General features: G+C 33.6%; 1 protein-coding gene across 4 annotated transcripts in view; it reads right to left on the bottom strand.

Moving 5' to 3' along the window:
- HMGCLL1 (3-hydroxymethyl-3-methylglutaryl-CoA lyase like 1) overlaps positions 1-15,455 on the bottom strand; it is a 162,259-nt gene that overhangs the window by 63,172 nt on the left and 83,632 nt on the right. For 3 of the 4 annotated variants that reach the window (XM_023222952.1, XM_023222953.1, XM_023222954.1), the window contains one exon: positions 1,283-1,346. The exons of the other annotated variant lie outside the window; for it this stretch is intronic. In XM_023222952.1, coding sequence (XP_023078720.1) covers positions 1,283-1,346 — 64 coding nt within the window. The remainder of the gene's footprint in view (positions 1-1,282; positions 1,347-15,455) is intronic. 4 annotated transcript variants of the gene reach the window in all.

The raw sequence follows: 15,455 nt of genomic DNA, 5'->3' as shown, positions 1-15,455 counted from the left end.
GAAGTAGTAATTTCAGAGAGAAGAGAGTGAGTTAAGCACAAAATGTATTAGAATCACACAAAAGGCCCCTCTAAGGTTTCTGGCCCTGAATTATTCCTGTTACTGACTCTGCAGTAGCACCTTAGGCATTCGGGTACAGAAATGGAGATCCTCACCCAAGGTGTGTGTGGTTCACTCCTATGTGGTGCATAGCAAAAGGAAGAAAGCAAGTCTGCTGGTAAGCAAAGGTGGATCAAGGTTTTGTGGGGCCAGCTTGAAGTCATACCCTTTGGAGGTATTCTTTAAAAATATATATATACAATTGTGAATGCAAATTAATGTCAGACCCTTGGAAAGGTCCCATGCAAGTGAAAATCTACAAAATATGAATGGTGTTATTTTATAGTATATGTGCCTCTGTGTGGAAGGATCTTGTGTAAATAATGATAAGAGGATAGTTTTCATTTGAAAAATCTGCAGTAGATTCCAAAAGTTCAAATGAAACCACAAAAGAGGAATGGCTTTAGTTAAACTGAAAGTTTATCCTGCCTATATTTGGATTTTCTTATAAGGCCATCTTCACTGCTTTGGCGCCAAATTTTTGACAAATTACTACATTTGTCAAAATTAACCTTAAAAAAAGTCTACATTAATGTACTTTATATGCAAATAAATGTCTGAGACAATCTAATATAATCTCAAAGACAGTGCATTTTGTACTCATTGGTATAAATAAATAATAAAGGACAGGAAGAAAATAAACTTCAGTAATCAGGGCCTTAATGACTATAATCTATTGTTGTAAAATTGTTCTGGAATAGCAGCAACTTAATCACAGCAGTAAGATCTACAGGATCACAAAAGGACAAAAACACAAAAGTAGTGTATACTCTGATATAACGGGCCAAAGTATGCAGGAGAAAAATAGGAATGCTACCTAAGCAACCAAGGCAAAGTTTAAGGGTTTCTCCTCAAACTGCCCTGACATTCTGATGGAGATTGCAAAGGCCACTCACTATGTTATAACCACAGAAAAACAAAATTCATACTTTCATCCCTTCCACCTTTGAGCACCCAAATTGTAGGACTCAACTATCCCTTAACATTGAAAAGTAATAGCCAATGTATAGGACTTCAGTGTTAAAATGAAACTATTAGTTAAGTGATCAAATATGTCTTCAGGGCTCATCTCTTAATCTATGGCTTCATGCTATGCAGATTCAGTGAACAGTAAGAAACTCCACTTTTAAAAATAATATATATCATATTACCATAAACCAAAAAAGCTGGAGATGTAGCTTACTTCTGTCACTTTTTGCGGTGTAATAATTCCTTCATATGGACAGCCCAGAGCACAAGACACATACCTAGATTAAAAATAGAGCCTTATAAATATGCATATGATAAATAAGCCATTTCCATTTTATAACAAGAATTAGTCAAAACTGCATCAGGAAAATTTATTTTGCACTATTGCTTTATTATTATTTTATCCTTAGACCAAACCAAATAAAGTTTGAAGCATTTTCAATAAACTCACATTTTTATCTTTCTATAATAATTACAATTTGATACATGTATTCAATGACAGATGGGAATTCATACCATAGCAACATATTAACATTCAACGCAGAAAATACCTGTGAAATATATGGTTTTATTTAAATAATTACATACACCCAACTGTTAAATATCCAGGTCTTTGGAAACATACAGGGAGACCATGTAGAAGACTAACTGAATTTTTCTTCTTACTCCCATCTGGATATTTTGGCCTCATTTAGATACAGTCATTAATCATCCAAAGGTCCTGGAACTGGGCATAGCCTCAGAGTTCATTTTTTCTCCCTCTCTCATGGGTTTACCTAAATCATTCCAAACAGAAGAGTGTCTAATGTGTTTAGAAGGCTCAGAATAAAGATATTCCATAAGCTTCTTCGGTAACTCATTCTAATATAAAAAGTCAAGCTTTTCCTACAAAGACAAAGATCCATTTCAATCTTAAATAATTAAGCTTTAGGAAAAGCCTGCTTTAGCTATTTCCAGCTCAACATCAATACCATTTTATTAAACTTACTTCAGAGATGTTTACAATTCTTGTATTGAAATAATGCATAATGAGTACGATATTTAGGAATGAATGAAGCAAGCTACATGAAAGATAGAAGGGTGGTGGGAAATGAGGCTGGAGATCGAATATGGGGCTACAATATGAAAGGGTTTAGAAAGCAAAGCCTTTGAATGCCATTCCAAGTTGTCTGGACTTTGAGATCACTCAAAATTGTTTTGAGGCACTGACAATTATTAGGTAAGGTAGTGACAAGATCAGATTTCTTTCCCAGAAATATAACTCTGTGAGGGCAGAGGAAGCAGATGCCAGAGAAAAGGTAGAGGCAAAAACACAAGATAATATCCTATTTCCTTAATTCTAATATGCTATTGATTGGAAGACGCACTGTGAAATTTCTAACAGTCTTTGGAGCAGAAAAATAAAATACATATTCAATGATTCAGTACATAGCCATTGATTCTAAGATGTAACCAAATTAGGTTACAGAAATTATGGAAGTGTTAAAATGTCAATTAAAATATGTTTTAGTATTAAGTAGTTTTATAAGCCATTCAAGCAGTTATGAGGGATAGGAAAGGATAAAAGGGGATAAATTCAAGTAAAATTTGAAAGTTATGCTGAACAGGAAGCTCATTCCTCTGCTATTCCAATCACTATAATCTAAGTTTATGCTTTAGATAATCTGTAAATTTAATAAAGATGTGTGAAAATGAAATGTTCTTAAATGAACATAACACTGGAGAAGGTGGCTAAGAATGGAAAAGGAGAAAAAGTTTTAATACAAATGTAATGATTACAATAACATGCTAATATATAAATACATTGATTTTTGAATCCAAAACATCTAGATGTGAGTAAATGGGAAATCCAAGCTATTTATTTACAGGTTCTCCTTCTAAATGTGAAAAACAAAGTAAAACAAATGCAAAACAAAACAAACCTCTCCTACATTTCCAAATTATTATTTGGCCACAGCTACCAGTTTATTGACAGAACCTTAACTTTCTATGTGGGCATTTTTATTTATTCACACTTTCCCTCCAGGACATTTCCATGCCTCTGTCTCTGCGATCTTCACACTCTGTTGCATTTCATGTTCATATGCTCTTCCCTATCTTGTGAGGGAACACTGCTTTGATCTAGTCACACATGGGACTACTTTCTCCAAAGCTAAAGCAATGGTTCTCAATTATGTTCCCTTAACTGTATACTTTAACATTGTAAAGCAGAGGTTGGTACACTAAGGCCCAGAGACCAAATTCTGCCTATCACTCTTTTATAAATAACATTGAATTAGAATACAGCCATGCCCATCTGTTTGCATACTTATCTATGGCTGCTTTTACACTACAGCAGAGTTGAGCAGTTGCAACAGAAATCATCTGACCCACAACACCTAAAATGTTATTATCTGGAACTTTACAGAAAAAGTTTGCCCGCCCTTTCTAAAGAAGTCAAGCTACTTTTCCTGAGTGAGAAAAGGCCTCTACCGTCATGAATATGAACTGAATTCTCTTCTTTGACAAGTGGCCAAAGCCAGCTTCTGGACTTCTGCTCTTCTCTAACAATCTATTACAGTGGTTCTCAACCTTGCCTGCACAGAATCACCTTGGTGCTTTAAAAAAGACAAACACTGATGCTTAGGAAATGTTCCAAAACATTTAAACCAGAAACCTAGGGAATGAAATCCAACCACCAATATATTCTTTTATATAATTTTTAAAGTTCTATTATACTGTCAACATCAAAAATCACTCAACTATTAGCAATACTGTGTCACCTGGATTGCCCTACTGATTCCTTTGTGTAAAAAGTTACATTACATGGACCTGACAGTATCTAACTAATCTAAGGAATTTCCTCACTACTATGCCATAATATTTTTGTTCAGCTTTGATTGCCTGGTGGTTAAGTTTTACCCAGACCCATTGCAAATAATTTCTACTTTTCTGAAGCTGCAAACTCCTATTGCTCCATTTATTTTTTTCATCTTATCCCTTACTTCTGGTTCAATGTTTTTGACTTAACTGAATACTTTAGTAGTTCTTTCAGCAAGAGTCTGAATGATAAATGTTGCAGACTGTTTTGTCAGCAAATGGTTTTATTTCATCTTCATTCTTGAACAATAGTTTGACTAGGTATAAAATCCTATGTTGACAGTTATCTTGGCACATTGAATATATTATTTTACTGTCTTTGGTCTCAGTTATTGCTGATAGGAATTTTACTGTCAAGCTAATTATTTTATGGTAATCTATTTTTTTCTCTACTGTTTTTGGGATTATCTGTTTCTGTCTTATCTGCATTTTACTATTAGCTATCTCAGCATTTGCTATACTTCTTCAATATTAACATTAGTGCTTTTCCTAATTTCTAGAAAATTCTCAAGGTACTACCTTTTCAAACGTATTTCTCATGTCTATTTTCTCTGTTTACTCCATATGGAAATTCTGTTAGACATTGTCTACTAACCTCACTTTTACAGTTTCTATTAATTTATTTTTCTGGGCTTCATTGTTACAATTTTCTCAAATCTTAATTGCAGGCTAAGCTGCACTTAATCTGCTGTTCCCTTTGGTTACATGTAATCTGCTGTTCAATTAATCCATTCGCGTTTGTATTTTAATGAATATATTTCCACTTATAATGTTTCGTTTTGTCAAATACTAATTTTGTTTTCTGTAAAGATCTGTTCTTATGGTCTTCCTTTGCCTCTATGAACATTTCACATGGTTAATTTATAATCATTTTCAGGTTGTTCTGTTACCTTCTGTTCTGCTATAGTTTTTTTTTCTGTTGTCTCCTGTGTTTGTTTTCCTTGTCTTAAGTTAGCTTGTTTTCTCATGTGCTTTATAGTTTTTATTGTGAGTGCCTTTTCATGGTGATATTAGTTTCTGTAGGAAGTCTATGAGCATCTTGAATTATTTAAATGTTCCTATCAAAAGAATCTGATTGCTTTCTGCCCTTACCCTGTGGAATTTATCAATTCTTGAACAAATTTCTACCTTAATTTCTCAATTTGGGTTTCCACAATACTCATGTGTCACAAATCCACAACCCATAAAAATAGCTGGCATGGATCTCAATAACTGTGCATTGGCAAGGAGGTGCTGCCAGACTCCAAGACATAGTTCCAAATTCATACCTTAGCAGAACATTGAATTTTTCTCATGTAGATATTAAAATCCCATTACCACACTACTAGGTACTCTTTCTGGGATAGATACCCCCATATGCTTCTGTGGTATCAGCCTACATGATTACCACATTTTCATTGATGAAACCTGAGACTTTTTTTTTTTTTTCTGAGCTAGGTGATATGTTTTAAAAGTTATAAAATTTTTGTGTGTAATGAGAATGGAAAAGGCGGTCTATGGGTTAGCTAAGTCCTCCATAGTTCCTCTCACTCACCATTATGCCCATAACCCCAGGATCAACCCCAAAGTTCCTCATATGTATTATAAGCTTGATGCATTCACATAGCATATTTAGTTAAACATGTCTGAAGTGGTCATCGTCCCTATTTCTCTCACATAAACCTGTTTCTCCTGCATTTGCCATTAAAAGAAATTACATAGTTATTCTCAGGGTCAGTCCTGCTAGGTCACTTGATGGTCACCTTTGTGAACTTATTCCATAACCAAAGGTTAGCCGATTCCTCCCCTCTAGCCTCTGCGGCATTTAGCCTCTGCCAGCAGCAGCTTGAGTGTACAGAACCGTTCCCAAGAACCCTCTCCTAAGTGCTCTCCTTGTTTCTAGTCCCATGTCTCTCCATTTTGCTTCAATTTCTAATGTCAAAATTATATTCTTAGAGCATGGTACATATTTTTCCACTTTGAAAATCTTTAATGGCTTGCTATTTTTTACTGAATAAATTGGTGTTCAAGTTTAGCAATCTGTGAAACTCCAATCTAACCTTCTACCTTTCTTTTACTGTACATCCACAAAAACTTTATTTCAGTAAAAGTAAACTTCTCTCTATTACCCAAACCTTTCCTGAGATTTCTCTTCACTGTGTCTTTGCTCTTTGTAGATTCCCTGCCCTGCCTGAAAAAGCCGTTATTTTGATTATGTTTCCAGATATTCATATATTTTTAATGACTTCATTGTACTGGTAACTTCTTTATGAAATTTCTCTAAATCACCCCAGAGATTAGAATTACTTTAAAATTAAATAGTATGTATCTTTATCTCTCTTAATGTACTTATTGGTTTCGGCAGTACAATAATTATTTTTGAACATATTATATTTTCCCAGTCTGCTAAAAACTCTTTAAAGTTATGCTAAATTTTCATTTTCATAGCCCACATGGTATTACAAAACAGTACATTGTTTAAAACAAATATAGGTGCCCCTCAGTGTTTGTGGGGGATTCTCCCTATATACTTTAACTCATCTCTAGATTACTTGTAATACCAATACAATGTAAATACTATGTAAGTAGTTGCTATATTGTATTTTTATTTTTATTTTAAATTACTTTTTAAAATATTTTGGATTCATAGTTATCCGTATATGTAGAACCTGTGGATATTGAGTGCCTACTATATTCAATTGCTATTTCTTGTATGAATTAATACACAAATATGTTAGTTAAAATGTCATTTTCACTTTCTGAATATTTGTCTAAGACATTCCTAATTTTTAAAGTAAAAAAATAGGTAAGGGTTATTTATGTTCTAAATCCTGTAGCCCAGAGATAATAGCACATATCTGAGAGATCAGAACTTGAAATCCATTTTTTAAACATTATTCAGATGGCATAGTAATCATCAATCATATTGAAATTAATCTTGCTAAAATTAACAAAAAACACAGCATTACAATAAATCCTGTGGAAATGAATATGAATTGTTTTATTTGTGTTTGTGCTTGTTGAGGTCATTTTTTAACAGCCTGTAAAAACATGATATAAAACAAGACTTGAAGTGTTTCAGTCTTTAATAACCTTACCTAGAACTAAATCATGAAAAAGAATCTACAGTTAGGCCTTATCCTAGCCTACCTTCTCATAATTATCCCATGTTCCTCCAATCATCCTGGCAAAAATTGAAACAAAAAGTATAAATAAAAGCCATGTATAAATGTCACAAACATTTGGAGTGGAGTCAACTATTGCTTATCCTCAGAAAATAACAATGCCAGGAGTGATGAAATTACATGTAATCTCAAATAAAGGGAATTAAGATATATAAACATAGGAGCTACTTTGCTACATTCATGTGGAATACACCATTCTATAAGCAACACAAAACAACATGCCATTATTATTAAGTGAATGAACAATACATTTTGAGAGCCTGTAATATATTTATCACTGTGGATAACATAAAAATTAAAGACTGTTTCATGGCATCAACGAGTAATTCTGCTAAGATTCAATTTTTGCTCTAGAATACTTGACTGATTTTATTTCTCCTAAGCCTACTGTTAGAATACCATGTATTAAAAATATCTTCTGTATAAACTGTGATCTCTCTATAAATATATGCAAAGTTTAGAACAAAATTTTGATGTAATATCTTACTTTACATATAGTTTTGTTCCTAAAACTGTATATGCCTGTGAGGTTAATTAATTTATCTGCTTAGTTCCTGATGAAACTAAGAAGTAAATTTGTATTCAAATTAGAATTCAAATTAGAATTTTAGGGTTTTCTTGGAAAGAAAATGACATAACCTCCTTCAGCCGTTCATCCTTGGAAAAGTTGCTGTATAAAATATTTAAACATATGTGGGGCTAGACATTTGCTTACAATTTTGTAATCTCCACAATAAATCCATTTTACCAAGGGAAAACCTGAGTCTCAAGTAAATTAAATAGGTTGCAGAATACAAATAGAGTAAACTGCTGAACTAGGCTTTAAAACCAAACTGTCTGTCCAACTTGAAGGCTGGGTCTTTCTACTACATCAAATGAGCTGTTTACAATGAGAAAGCTTCCTGTGTCAAGCTCAGATTTCCACACTACAAGCTCAGACCTGGGAAGCCAGACATAGAGACTGGTTCAGACTAACTTTTAAATTATCTTTACCTTGATCTTATTTTCTGCCATACCTTTTAAAACTTTCTATACCTTTTTGCTCTATTTGTCTTTCCACTCTAATTGATAAACTACCTCATTTGATCCTTTGTGTTTTTGCCTCTTAAAATGATGAATCCTTGGAGTAATTTTTAATTAAATGGCCTCAGTCCCACCCAGAGCCATGTGGAAAGGTGTTAAGAGTCCCATACTGGTAGAGTAGCCTTTAATTTCTGCAGTCTCAGTTACGTGCAGTCAACCATGGTCTGAAAATAAGAAATGGAAAATTCCAGAATAATCAATTGATAAGTTTAAAATTGTGGGGCACTCTGAATAACACGATGTAATCTCATATCATGCTGTTTGAGATGTGACTCTTCTATTTGACCAGCATATCCATGCTGTAGATGCACCCAGCCCATTAGTCACTTAATGGTTCTCTCAGTTATGAGATCAACTGTATCTCAGTACTTGTGTTTAGATAACCCTTATTTTACTTAATGATGCGCCCAAAGCCTAAAAGTAGTGAAGTTGGCAACTTAGATATGCCAAAAAGAATCTGCAAAGTGCATCCTTTAAGTAAAATGAGGAAAGTTTTTAACTTAAAAAAATATTGTATGCTGAGGTTGCCGACATCTATGGTAAGAATATTAAACTCCTATCAATAGAATTGTGAAGAAGGAAAAAATAAATTCATGCTGGTTTTGCTGTAGTTTGTACCTCAAACTACAAAAATCACAGCCACAGTATGTGATAAGCTCTTAGTTAAGATGGGAAAGACATTAAATTTGTGTGTGGAAAACATGAACAGAAAACATGTTCTGACTGAGGACCATGTGTTGTACCAGAAAGCATTGAACCTGTAAGACTTCAGCAAGGGATCTCCTGAAACTGGTGACCCCAAGCCATTACTGCAGGTAAAGGGTATTTACACAGATTCAGGAATAGGTTTGGACTCAAATATACAAAAATTACTGGAGAGGCTACATCTGCAGATTAAACTTTATTATACATATGTATGTAAAGGATAAAAACAGTATATATAGGGTTTGGTATAATACTATCCACAGTTTCAAGCATCCACTGGGGGTCTTGGAATACATCTCCTGCAGACAAGGGGGACTACTGTAAGTATTGTTTGGGACAATTCTAAATGGGACCTGCATGGCAGACTCCCTGCTCCCCAAACCCTCAAACTAAACCCAACTCAAAATCTGAATATGTTCCCAATGATCTGGGCCAGACACTTCGGGTAATATTTCAGGTTCCATTTTATGATGACTTATATTGTTTGTTCTTCAGGAGAGATTTGTAAAATAGTCTCTCTTTTAAATAGCATGATTATGTACAAAATGTTATTTTATTCACCAAATTAAACCAATGTAGTTCCAGAGACTTTTCTCAGCCTTCTGTATTTCCTGGCTTTTGACTCGGTCTCTAACTAGCCAAGCTCTCAAATTTTTAATGATCCACTTAAATCTCTGAGACCTGAAACCTGCATCACTGTGCAGTTTGTTCTCTTATGTTCAATATGAAAGACATTTCGTTTCATAGCTCCCACATATTTTATTTTATAAACTTCAATAGCATGTCTGCTTTTAAAAACAATAAAAAAGCATCAATGTTAAATTCAGCTACTAGAAATGAAACTAATTTTGCCTGTTTGATCTAGTGCTAAAACTTTAATTGCCACTTTTTTTTTTTTTTTTGGCCTATCCACTCAAAATATTTAGCTTCTGGGTTGTCTGTAAAGTTGATTGATGAGTGTAGAAGTGAGAATTTCAGAGGACTGACCACAAGAAATGATGGGTGGAAAAGGCATTCCAAAGATCAGTAAGTTTGAGAAACTCAGTCCAACACAGCCATCTTCCAGCCCTAGTTTAAAGAAGTCCTATATTTGGAAGGCCTGGTTAACATGGATAACCATGTTTAATCCAGGTGTCCACAAATTTTTGAACCATGAATTCTCCCCTTACCTTTACCTCCACTACTGTTTTAATTTTAATGTAACCCTACTCAACATGTTGAGTAATGCTTTGGGAGAATCTGATTAGATATTTCCAAGGTAGAGCTCTGAGCTTGACCCATTTCAATCCCTAACTACATTTTTAAAATAAATTTTTGATTCAATTTTGAGTTAATTGAGGAATGCCTAAGATTAAGTATGTTTTCTACTGAATTATATTGAAACCATTGAATAAGATTAAATACAAATTTATTGAATGCTTAGTATTTCTGAACTTTATTCAGAGTACTTCTTCCAGGTATGATTTGTGTTCTAATTTCATATGAATAGTGTTGCTAAATAAAAGTAAATTTGTAAATGCTTTTAAGGAATTCACAGCAAAGTTAATCTCATGATAAAACCTTCTAAATGTTCATTTTTCTATTTCATATGTTGCACAACTCTCTTTTCATATTTATTAAATTCACTTTGTTACATACTTGTTTCACATTGACATCACATATAATGAAAGAAAAAGCATGTAAACAATAATTTTAAATTATTGTAAGTGACTGTATGGACTATGAACATATACCATTCAACCACTATCTGTGCTGAATTAATTTCACACCTTAGGGACACCATTAACTTTCTTGAAATTATTTGCGTAAATTACAATTCTACTTCTTGCCCAGGTATGGCAAGGTATACTCTAGCAAGAGAATATTTAATAACAAAAAAGTATTAATGCTAATTTCATGAGAAATTATTAAACACATTCTTACCTCAAAATGTCTAAATGAAAGCTAGTTAGACACAACTGCACAAACCCAGCTTACAAATATTAACTGCTGCTGGGTATGTGCTATTCTGGCACACAGCAGTGCCAGAATAATATATAAAGCTTAAAAAGTATAAACCCTTAAACAAACCATATGTATGAAAGAAAATAGCTTTAACATATGTCTTATTTTTAGAGTTTTATGCACCATATTTTGGTGGTACATAATGATTGAATCATTCTTCCAGACCTAGGCCTCAATTGAACAATAGAATTTGGAAAGGAATTTCTGCGGGCAGCTTCTTGCTGCCCACTTACAAGAATATGATGCTATAAATGCAAGTGTACCATAGAGGCAGATCATCCAATGGAAGGGATTTGATGCTTTGTCATAAGAAATGCTGGCTACTAGTCACAGTGTACTTAAAAATGGAGCCCTAAATAAGGAGACTCATTATCTCACTCAATAAGACTGCTATCTTCAGGGTCAGGATCTGAGTCCATACTGAGATTCTACATTAGACAAGGAGAACAGGAAACACAAACTCAATGAAATGTGACCTAGATGATTTAGCTAACTCAGCAAGTAGGTTGCAAGTTTTTGAATACATGTGTTTAGTTATAAATTATCTCTCAAAGGGAAAAAATAGTGTTTTGAAGGAGAATACTGTGCCCTGACTTCATGGCACTTGGGAAGATTGACATTTTAAAGGACGAGAATCATATAGAGCTGAACCAGTTAAAAAAAAAATAAGAAGAAGAAATAAGAAATAAAAAAATAAGAAGTTCCTTACATTGAGGATCTTTCATCAAAGAAATTCTTCATGATTATATGTAATGCAATCCCTTTTGGAAGCATTTAAGACCAAATTAAATTTTCACTGGTTTTGGAGAAGAAGAAAGTCAATAGTAAGAAAAATAGTAGCTGAAGAGATGGATAAAATGAAAACCCTAGATTAATTACAGTTCTAGGAAAATCTGACTCCTTACCTCCTCCTAAATACTAAGCTCATTTTATTAATAAATTATGACTAAAATATGACATTATCACACCTGACAATTGTCTTTGTTTTTCTGTATCTAAAAGTAATCAATGCTTGTCTATATTAGTTGAAAAAAAATTCAACCCGTTACAATTCACTTTAAAATTTTATAATTGTTGGCCGGGCGCGGTGGCTCAAGCCTGTAATCCCAGCACTTTGGGAGGCCGAGACGGGCGGATCACGAGGTCAGGAGATCGAGACCATCCTGGCTAACACGGTGAAACCCCGTCTCTACTAAAAAATACAAAAAAACTAGCCGGGCGAGGTGGCGGGCGCCTGTAGTCCCAGCTACTTGGGAGGCTGAGGCAGGAGAATGGCGTGAACCAGGGAGGCGGAGCTTGCAGTGAGCTGAGATCCGGCCACTGCACTCCAGCCTGGTCGACAGAGCAAGACTCCGTCTCAAAAAAATAAATAAATAAATAAATAAATAAATAAAATTTTATAATTGTTAAAATGATGAATTAATAATTTTGTGTGGCTCCTATGAAAATTGTTATACTCTTCTTTGAACTTTCAGTATAAACTTTCAGAAGGTTAATCACAAATCAAATGATTCCAGGCCACTTTATATGAGAAGTGTAAGATGTGATTATGTAAAGAAACTTTCATGGTTTATGCTTTAATATACAAACCTGCTGACCTTGTAATTTTATACTTTCTATTTATAATCATTTTAACCATGAAATTAATAATGGCAACTCACTGAGAATTTTCTTTTTAAATTAACACTCTCATAAAGACTGAGCATGTGATTAATGTCATTTCAATAAAGAGAAGTTGATAATCACTTTAGACAAAAAATAATAAATTCCGAACATCTTATATATTAAAGCACTACTTCCTATCTTGAAGAATTTCAATTTTAAAAGGATCCTAGCAAGCCAATAGATATTTCTTTCAATAAATACGATTGATAAAAGGAAAATAATCACATTTGTCATAGGCTTTTATTTTTCTTTGCCTTCTTAACCTTTTAAAATTTAGACAGTTATTAGAAAAATTATCTAGATTTTTTAAAAAGTCACATGGACTGCACATTAAATAATAAAATCTAAACTGCAGATATTTCATTTTGCATTCACATACAATGTATATGTGCCAGTAGTTAGCCGACTCTGCATTTTATGTCACTGATTTGGCATGGTATCTTTTCACAATGTGCCCCAGATGTTATGTACAGTTCTCAGCATGTGTTAAAAATGTGTACATATGCACGTGTTGTGTGTGTGTTTCAGTGCATGTGTGGCGGAATTTAACAATAGCCTTCATAACTGTAATAAAAGCTACTATTTGGACTATGTGAAAGTTTACTATTTTATAAAAATTGAAATAGTTTTAGTGAGCTTTTATAAAATGTGTTCTGCTTTATGGCCTTTAAAGCTGACAACTGATGACATAAATTTTCTGGATGATTATCAAGTATATGTTGATGCAGCTGTTGCCATGCAAGACATGCTGAAGCATCTACTGCAGTTTCAACTAGTTGAGCATGGCTCCTTTCCTTAAATAGGTACTAATGGCTTATGACTTACAATGGTGAATACCTAAAATCAAGATTGCCAGTAAAAATAAAATCTTATTTCAACTTTGTATAAATTGTGGGGAGGAAGAAGATATTTTCAACTACACAAATAGCTACTGAACTCAAATATGGAAAGGCATATTTCTGAAAATGATAGTGTTTCAGAAAATTCAGGAATTGTACTCCAAAGGAACAAAATCCACATTGGAAAACATACATGTATCTATAGTATAATTCTACACTAAAGTCTCCACTGTTACTCTACTCATTTGGTTTGACCGTGGGTCACTTCTTGTTCATCAAAGCCTGAAAAGCTTTTTAAGCCACAGCACGATTAGAAGTTGTCATTTTTCTGATGAGGCAATATTATTTTTCAGACAATGAGTATTAAGAGGGTTTCAGGTTTTTATTAGCCCAATTATATTAAATATTCCATTTTACAAGAGAAAGCTAAGATGACAAAAAGTTACTTCCTACAACTTATATTTGCATCCATCTTTCAACACTAAAAAAACCGTTCCTATTTTTGAAGAGCAAGCCACATAAGCACTTTACTTCTTATAGTCTCATGCTTTTTAACTGTCCAGTGAGAATTGCTTTATTCTAAAGTTTGTACTCCACACTTTAAACACATATTGAACTAGAATAGGGTCTTCATCTTTCTCTTTATTTTAAAAAAAATTGAGACAACTTATTTATATTTGAATTGAGAAACCGATAGCATATCTCTCCTTTTTGATTGTGGTTGTGTAACTTTTACCTGAAAAATAGATATCCTTTATTTTATGTCTTTGGAAATACATTATCTTGGATTTTAAATTTTTCTCATATAGTCCTTACATGATATGTATTTATCTTAATTACAAAAGTAATTTCAAATTTTAGAAAGTCATGTAGACTTACTATGGAGGACAGGAAAAATAAATTATAAATAGAAAACAAATCAACAAAATATTTTACTAGGTATAGTCTAACTCTAATTGTTTCCCCAAAACACCTTGGTTGAAATTCCAATCATTTCAATAATACTCTCAGCCAAAATTGACTCATTTGTCTTTCTCATTAACTGATGAATCTTTCCTGCTACTATGAACTTTGCTCACCTCAACTAAAGGAAGTACAACTAAAGCCTGCACCCAAATCCATCCCCAGCTTTCAACCTTCTATTACCAATCTCTATACATGTTAACTTGTTAAGATGTGTGTTCATCATATCTCCATATGTATGAAATTAATAGAAAAAAATAGCTAATGTCTTAGAAACATTCTTCCTTAAGTAACAAACACACACAAAAATGCATTATAGGTTTCACAGCACATAGGCCTGGTTATAATACTTGAGGCAACTATTGGTCCTGGAAGTAGTCAAGCACCAAGGCAGATTTTTCCCTGTCTCCTCCCTCCCTCTATATCTCTCATCACGCTAGGAGCCTCCTTTTTCCATTTCCACTTTCTGCTACTCTGTCCTGTCACTGATTTGCATGTGGCTCCATCCTAGGAACCCCAAAATAGTGAACTCAGTGACAAAAATCACATAATTTTTCAATACAAGTAACCATCTTTGGTATTCCATTTCTGAACTCCTGAGACAGAAAATTAGGTTTGTGGAAATTAGATTTGGGTCAGTTTTTCTTTTCCATGTCCTGTAATCAACAGCTCTTAGAATGAACAGCCAATAAGTTTCTACAAGAAAAAGGCAAGGTGAGGAGAAAAGGATTGATATGTCTGATACCCCTAAATTTACAGAAATCATATATAATAGAAAATAGTAGAGAACTGAAAGTTTATATTTATCTTCTATAATCAATTTATCAAGTATTTTTAAACGGTGTTCTGCAAGATGCTATGGAGGTGCTTTGGGATCACCCAGAGGAAGTACAGAAGTCAGCCACTGAGGGGGAGAAAGAATGGGTAAAATGATTTCCTAGAGCAGCTCAGTTTTATGTCTGCTGTATTCTATTGAAGTTCTACATAAAACACTCTTTGAAGAAAAAGTCATGTTTTAAAAAAAAATTTGAAAACCACATTACATGATTCTTTTCCAAAAGATGTTGTGAGTTTATACCAACTTATCAGCTCATGTAGGCTGAGA

This window comes from Piliocolobus tephrosceles, chromosome 5 (genome assembly GCF_002776525.5).
Source record: "Piliocolobus tephrosceles isolate RC106 chromosome 5, ASM277652v3, whole genome shotgun sequence".
Taxonomy (NCBI): domain Eukaryota; kingdom Metazoa; phylum Chordata; class Mammalia; order Primates; family Cercopithecidae; genus Piliocolobus; species Piliocolobus tephrosceles.
Note: the sequence above shows the minus strand (reverse complement) of the source record. Positions and strands in the feature narration are given on the sequence as shown.